This window comes from Helobdella robusta (genome assembly GCF_000326865.2).
Source record: "Helobdella robusta unplaced genomic scaffold HELROscaffold_1, whole genome shotgun sequence".
NCBI classification, from domain to species: Eukaryota; Metazoa; Annelida; class Clitellata; order Rhynchobdellida; family Glossiphoniidae; genus Helobdella; species Helobdella robusta.
In genome coordinates, this window is record NW_008703570.1 from 6,731,009 (window position 1) to 6,739,310 (window position 8,302).

At 38.7% G+C, this 8,302-nt stretch overlaps 1 protein-coding gene across 1 annotated transcript in view; it reads right to left on the reverse strand.

Annotated features, from left to right (window-relative positions):
• Window positions 1-4,756: 4,756 nt before the first annotated feature.
• Window positions 4,757-8,302, reverse strand: part of HELRODRAFT_159105 (hypothetical protein) — a gene marked incomplete at both ends in the record, with an annotated part of 4,789 nt that continues 1,243 nt past the window's right edge. Inside the window, 4 exons of the mRNA XM_009011018.1 lie at window positions 4,757-5,179; window positions 5,744-5,938; window positions 6,667-6,999; window positions 7,216-7,523. Of these exons, the coding sequence (XP_009009266.1) occupies window positions 4,757-5,179; window positions 5,744-5,938; window positions 6,667-6,999; window positions 7,216-7,523 (1,259 nt within the window). The remainder of the gene's footprint in view (window positions 5,180-5,743; window positions 5,939-6,666; window positions 7,000-7,215; window positions 7,524-8,302) is intronic.

Genomic DNA, 8,302 nt, shown 5'->3' on the forward strand with positions numbered 1-8,302 from the left:
TAGAAACTTTAGTGCATGCATTTGTTACGTCTCGTTTAGATTACTGTAACAGCTTGTTGTATAAAATACCCGACAAATCAATAGCTATTTTGCAGTCGGTTCAGAATAGAGCTGCAAAGTTGGTTGCCGGTAAATTGAAGTTTGACCACGTTACGCCAATTTTGAATGATCTGCACTGGCTGACAATTGATAAAAGAATAATTTTTAAAATTGGTGTGATTATGTTCAAAGCATTGAATGGAATGTCACCGGATTACATAACTGATAAATTTACCAGGAAAGAATCAACTTCTGGTTTCCATCTTCGATCAGATGATATGAATCTCTTGAGGGTGCCAGTGGCGTTTTTACAGATTGGTTCGCGTGATATTGCAATCGCTGGTCCTACTGTGTGGAACAATCTCCCTGCACCACTAAGAAAGCCTGGGCTTCATCTTCGAGCATTTAAAAAAGATTTAAAGACATTTTTATTTTTGTTGAAATTACATTGAATTCTGTACTACTTGATTTTGTACTATTTTGTTTGTCACGTATATAATTGCTTTATTTTTGAGAGCGCCTGTGAGAACATTTAATGGGCGCTCTAGAAGTTATCCTTAATAATAATAATAATAATAATAATAATATATATATATATATCTGTATCTGTATTTATGTTATTTATTACTTGCTATTTTATTCCTTTATTAATTAAAGTTTTGTGTGGTTATTTTTGAATGATAAGCACGGTTGGCATAATGAATGACATTGAAGTTAAATAGTGGAAGCATGGAGTTTGTTTAAAAGATTCACTTTTTTTTATAAATATTTATTTTTATGTATATATATATATATATATATATAAATAAACTGGCTGATGTAATTCCATTTTGTATTTCTTTTATGATTAATTTATGCTGATGTATGTACGTGTGTGTGTGTGTGTGTGTGTGTGTGTGTGTGTGTGTGCGTGCATATGTTTGTGCACGTATGTATGTGTGTATATGTATTTATGTTACTCATTATTCATTATTATTCCTATTATTGGTTAATATTTGTGAAGTTATGTCCGGACGATCTGCATGATTGTCTTAATAATGTAATTTATAAACTTAATAATTTATGCATATGTAATTTAATTTTTATGAATATTTGTTTTCATGTATGTATAAATATGTCATCTAAATGATTGAAGGTTTTGGTATATGTGCACATTAATATTAAGTAATTTACCTAAATATTGCATTATATAGTTGCATTTTCGGGGTGTTTGTACGTTATTATATGCTTGGTATGTAATGTACACATTTTACTTAATTGTATGGTTGGTTAATTATATTGCTTTTTTTCTTCTGTTGGGGGCATAGGATCGTTCAGTTTGCACCCTTTTATAATAAACTATTATTATTATTATCATTATCACAATCATCAATTCTGTAAACACACCACCACCATTATCATCGTTATCACCATCAATACCAGCACTTGCTCCTCATTTCAAATGATTACCCTACATACCTATCTCACTCGTACATCAGTGCAGATCGCACTGGAACATCGCATGCAAATTGCGTCGTTTCCTTACTCGGCATCTGCACGCTCTCTTCCTTCCGTTAGTCCTCTTTACATCGTTATTGGCCTTTTTCCATTCATCGCAGTGTTTGTATACATCAACATAATTTATACACACCACACGCACACACACACACCACACACACACGCACACACACACACGATTTTGTCGAAATGCATACTTTGTATACATTTATACGTTGTTGAATAAGCTCAGACCCATAGCTAATACAAACATTATTGCCGGCTTATTCCATTGTTCCATGCTATTGACTTGTTGTCGTCATCTTCTTCAGTCTCCATTCAATTGTTTCCATCTTCATTTGAATATTTGCTTCCACGAACCTTTTTAATCATTGCTTTTCGGCAACACGTTGCATCGTCGTCATGGTTGTAGCTTCAAACGTCACAAAATTGCAGCAACGCTAAAAGAGGACGTCACCTTCATTTGCAAAGTATCTATAATTCTAATTTTTCATCACTACTATCATCATTATCATTTTCATCTTCGCCATCATCGTCATCATCACCACCATCATCATCATCGTCATCATAATCACCATCATCATCTAATTATGGCTATCTTCGTCGTCGTCATCATCATCATCACGGTAAAAAAATGCACCAGAAAATAATTGCTGGTAAGCTCATTGTTGCATAGCCATCCACCTACTACAAAATGTTTACTTTGATTCCATTATTAATAACAATAAATCAGTCCAATGTTTCCTTTACTGGTTTACGTTTCTTATCTGTTCCCCTGCTATTGTCGTCGTTAATGTAACGTTGCATTGATGTTGTTGTAGCTCTTTCATTGATGCTGTTGTAATTGTTATCAGACTTGTAGGAAACATTCACTTTGATGTAATCATGCTCAGAGTCGATGTATTTCTTGTCGTTATTAATGGTGTTAGTGTTAATAATAATAATATTACTATTATCATTGCTGTTGTTGTTGTTATAAGTGTTGTTTTTTTTGTTTCTGTTGTTTCAAATCTAAAGAGCGGGCTCACGCTTCAATAAAGATACGACCTGCAGTTTTTTTTACAAAAGTTTGTATATAAACCTGCGTGCATATGCATAGAGCCTGCGAAGACGAACATTTATAATGCCAAAGGTTGGTTTAGGCACGATGATTCTCATTTTATTAGATTCAATTGTTTATTTGTGCTTGACTTATGTAAATAACAATTTAAGTTTTCGTTAATGTAACTCGTGTGCATTGTTGAATATTTTTTTAAAATTAATTAATTTATTTATTTATGTATTTTGGTTTTGTAAGTGAGAAACAGAAAGTTGTTCCCAGTTTTTGGCTACTTCAATGTCTACCCACTTATCGTTCTAATTGAGTTACCAAAGATTAAAATTAATCTGAACGATGTCTGAAGCGCAGTGTACTAAAAGCAGCAAAAATGTTAGTAAATCGTTAACAAGCGGTTTTAATTGTAGTTGCTTTCAATGAATGTTTTGTTCGTACAAAATGTTTGAAATTACGTAACGACATCTTTCCTATTGTAATTAGTATGATCAGTTCGAATCATTTCTAAGATGGTTGATGGGGTTTATTAAAAGTTTAAATCAAGAAGAGTGTTTGGCGCACTCATTCGGAGATAATTTATAATGAGATGATGAAACAAAAAATAGTAAACTCAAATATTTCTTGTTCACGCCGTGTCAAATTCTAGAAAACGTTTTGCTAGAAACAGAAAAAATTCAAAATGTTGACACAATTCAGCGTAGTCTTCTATTGTGAAATTTTTTTGTCATAGTAACAAGCTAAATAAAACTTGTCAAAAAACTTTGATTGTATCTAACAATGAATAGAACGTAAAAGCAATATATATATAATCAATCTAAACAAAAGCAAATATGATAAAGAGGAAGTTGTCAATGCAGTGCGTAATGAAGTGCCTTGTTGGCGACGCCTTGAAGAGCAGCGAATTTTTTGCGATCAATAGCCAAGGTCGTAAAAATGAAAACCTTACATGACACTGTTAAGTTTGGCAACGTTGCGTTAGTATTTCTTTTGTCACTCTTGGTATTACAAGCGTTTCATCAAATAAAATTGGGTCGATTGAAAATAGGTTAAATAAAATAAAAATGACATATGACCCAAAGCCTAAGCAAGTGCTGAACTCGAATCGGTAGAAAAAGATCTAAGAGCCGAAAAAAACAAATTTGTTGTTCTAGATCAAATATTCGATCGGGCGGTGAAAAATTGTCAAGTTCGATTTTTAAATGTTGATTGTACAACACGCGATGTATCAAAACCTGGCGTCGTCTATAGTTAAATTACAATAACTATTATTGAATTACAAAATCCTGGCCAAATTTTTTGAAAAAGATACAATTTTTTAGTCATTCCAATAAAATTTGTTTTTGAAATTTCAAATGTGCAAGGTTGATTGATTTCAACTATAAACAAATGTTTAGTTTCAACTATTTTGTGCCTAACTTAAGTGATGACAGAAGGAAAGTTGTTGAGAAAAATCGTTTTTAGTCCTCCAACAGAATCAATTTTGAGCAATATATTATTGGCACACTTATTCCATTTTACTGTTGAGCGTCGGCCCCTTTTCTGAACATTTTGGAGGTCCAGTTGGGTATTTTTTGTCCTAGTTTGTCAAACCTATTGCAACCTTCTCTAAAAATATTTAAGTGATGATTTCTCTATTATGGTTCTACACAATGTTAAGTTAATAGTTTTTTTTAGATAATTTGTATAGGCAAAACAATGTATATCAATTATTTCAAAACCTCGTCTTTTTAAACAACATTGTAAAACTTATTTATTGTCTGATAAACGGCGATTTTTGCAACTATAGTTGTTTTAACCTTATCCAAATCTTATTTGAATAATTTTTATATATGAGTAATATCAATGATCTGAATAAAACTGTTTTTGTATGTATGTATGTATGTATGTATGTATGTATGTATGTATGTATGTATGTATGTATGTATGTATGTATGTATGTATGTATGTATGTATGTATGTATGTATGTATGTATGTATGTATGTATGTATGTATGTATGTATGTATGTATGTATGTATGTATGTATGTATGTATGTATGTATGTATGTATGTATGTATGTATGTATGTATGTATGTATGTATGTATGTATGTTAAAACCAAAACATGATGAGTGACACTGAACCGTCAAACATCAAGTAACAAATGGATTAACACTTTGATTTGTCGTTAATTGCACATGTCGGCATTCAGTTGGATATTTTCAAGCACACAGACACGCAGGAACCGCTGCAACAAGCACGAAATGTGGTTGGTTGCAAAAAACAGTTCCCTGCTGTCACCTGATCTGACACTGATCATTTTGCCTATTTCCTTAAGAAATTTAAGGGTGTTGGGGTCCATCGGGCCGAGAACCTCGATGCATATTGGCAAGAATTCCATAGAGGGGAGGGCATTCCCATATTTCTTCATTTTCTCGTCCGCTGCCCTGGCCGCGGCCAAACCGCATTCTTTACTTGTCAGGTTTACGTATCGTTCGGCGAGGGTGCCAGGGACCGTAACATCCCACGCCAAACATCTGCCGGCTCTCCAAGGTATTAGCGTGCATCCGTCCGGTCGCCTACCATCATGCGCAGAAATGCCGGATGGTTCCTTGAGAACCGGGATTGAAGCCTTGGAGAAGAGCCGACAAATGTAATCGTTTAGCGCTGAGTGACGTAGTTGACGGCCCCCACCCAGGCGACAAACCAAACCGTGGTGCCCAAACTCGTCCGCCTCAGCGCCACATCGGCACGTGTATTTATTCTGAATGACCAGGCCAAGTCTGAAGCCAATGGCAAATCTTACAGACTCGTCGTCAAGCCTGGTGCCCACAGAGGTGTTAGGCCACGATCTCAACCACCCACAGCTGGCAACGCTGGACATGGCCAACAAACGAGCGGTGGAAAAGTCGTCGCCGCATGAAGACAACAAATTTTGAAAGATTTTTTTATATTCTTCGTTCAAAATTTGGACGTGCGTACGGTCCCCCGGGGCGGACGCTGGGGGAAGAATATCGCGGCAACGAAAAAACCGGTGGAGCAGGGAAGACTGTAGGTCGAGAGTGGCAGCGGCAGAAGAATTATAAACAACGGGAGCCAACTGAACCACGCTAAGCAACCCCAGCCCACCAAATCGCACCGGCAGCTGAGCCTGGGACCAACCACTGTCGGTCACTTGAACATTGCAAATCGACGACAGGGCGGTGCGCAGGGCTCCGTCAAATTCGCCCAATTTAGAAGGGTCAATGTGTTTAGATGTACGCAGGAAGTACATCAATTTGGGCAAACTGAGGGCATTGCGGATAATAGTCAAGGCATCATGGGCCGAAAGACAGGAAACACGACCCAGGGCGAATTCAAGCTCAGAGAGCTTTTGGTCAAAAAACTTTATTTGATAATCGCTCTCGACCAAGGGTGTGCCTAAAAAACTCAGTTCTGATGCACCAACTCTGGGTATTTCAGCCAGCGCATGTGGCACCTGAAATAAACTTTGGCAGTGAAGTTTAACTCTAAGCCAATTGCAGCGGAGTTATGCTTCAAATATTCGTAGCTATCGGCCAGAGTTGGACCGTCCGAAGCTATGCTGATATCATCCAGATAAGCGCAAACGAAGGTGGACGAAGCTTTCTCTAAGAGTGGATGAAGAGTTAGTGCGAACAACAAAGGACCAAGGGGATCACCCTGCTGTACCCCCTCGGACGATTCTACAACCCAAGAGTGGTAGCCAAGGGAAGAGACTCCGCCATAAGCAGAATGGCAAAAATTATAGATGTTGGGGCAAAAAAGTTTGACAGCCTCCAACATCGAGTCTCTTCTCAAGGCATTGAAGGCATTTTTAAAGTCCAGTTTCAGAAACCCCCATTGATCGGGGAGGTCGGTGACCAATCTTCGAACCGCATGAACAGCGGCCTCAGCGCCACCCTTAATCCCGACACCCAACTGAGTCGGGTAGAACTTGGTCTTGAGTTCGACCACGACCAGGGCCAAGGCACATTTGCCGGCCAACCTCCTCCAAACGTTCCCGACCGCAATCGGTCTGACCCCTCCGTCTTTCTTATTTAAAGCTATTAGCCGGCCTCCAAAAAAGAACCGGCGGACGGAGAGTGGGCAAGCTCCAGATAGGATCAAATTAATGAATTGGGTTAAGGAGTTCAGTGTGTCGTCAATTGGCAAGGGGCCTGAAAAAACATCCTTAAGGTGCTGGGGTCGTAGGCCATCCAGGCCTCCAGAAGAACCCATTTTGAAAGATTTAACGGCCCTCAGCACCTCGGCGGGAGAAACGCAACCAGCCGTTGGTGTCAATGTGGGAAAGACCCGCCTGTCCACCGAAATTTTTGGGTGGATAGAACATAATTTATCGAAGGTGGCCGGCGAGCTCTCCGCCAGGCCCTCCGGCGAGCAGACAAGTCTGACCGCCGAGGACAGGTTTCCCTGTTCAATACAAGATGACACAGCGTTGATCCATCGATCGGGGTTGTGCTTTTGTGATTTGGCATTATTGAACCCATCAAAGCACAGTACCAGGGTTTCAAGACCAATAGTTTAATATTCGCTTAGACGCTTGTTGACCAGATTGCCCTGGTTGACCCGGCGACCTCCTCTGGAAGTCTTCTGTAAGACGTATGGGACAAAACAGTGGAGTCTAACCCAGTGAGCCGGGTCACCAGGGTCGTTACAAACAGCCGTCAGCAAGGCGTTCAGATCATGTGCGAACTTTTCCCTGCATGGCTTAGGGATATGGTCGTACACCGGTACACATTTCAGCACGGCCGTCAGCTTATCAAAAACACCAGAGTAATCCAGGCCGAGAGGATCACCGGAGACCGATGCGGCGGACGACCGTGTGGGCAGCCCAGGCCTGGGGTCGGGTGCGGCACCGAGAGGCGAAGCAGCCCTCGCGCCCGATGGATCAACTTTTTTCCGGGACCCCGAGCATTCCTGTCCTTTCACTTTACCTCAGTGCCGACATAACTTCCCGTCTGGAGTGCTTCTATAGTGGTTAAAGCAGACGGGGCACTGTTGTAACGATTAAAAACAACCAAGAAACGAAGGAAAGGAAACAAACCAAGTGGGGTGGATGGATGAATGAATGGATAAACAAGCGAATGACCAAAGGAACGGGCCAGCGAACAAACGGATAAATGAGTGAATGATGGGGGAATGAATGAACTAATTACTGAACGGACGAGTGAGGGAAAAAAAGAATGAATGAGTGAGTGAATAAATACATGAATGAATAAACAACCGAACGAATGGATGAATGAATGAATACATGAATGAGTGACGGAATGAATGAACGAGCGAACGGATGAATGACTGAATTATCTTTAAATATTTAACCAGTGTTTCAACTTTTATTTATATAATTTTTTTTTCTTTTCTTTTTTTTTTATTGATGAATGAATGAGTGAGCAAATGAGTGAATGAGTGAATACAAAAACCTAGGTAACAGTGTGGGAGGAGACACTATTGCAGCAAACTCTGGCCCAATCTCTCCCTTATAGTTTATTTTTTTTTTATTTTTACACAGATTTTAAAAATTGGTTTAGGAAATTTTTTTTTTATAAATAAATTTTAATTTAAACTTTAAATTTTAATTTCAAAAATAAATTAAAAATAAATGTCGGTAGAAGGTAAATGAGTTAAAATGTAGTGAACTTTCCGATAATAATAAAAACAGCTCACACCTGGCGCAGGCCGGTGACCTGTAGCAGCTATGAGCTGTGAATAAATT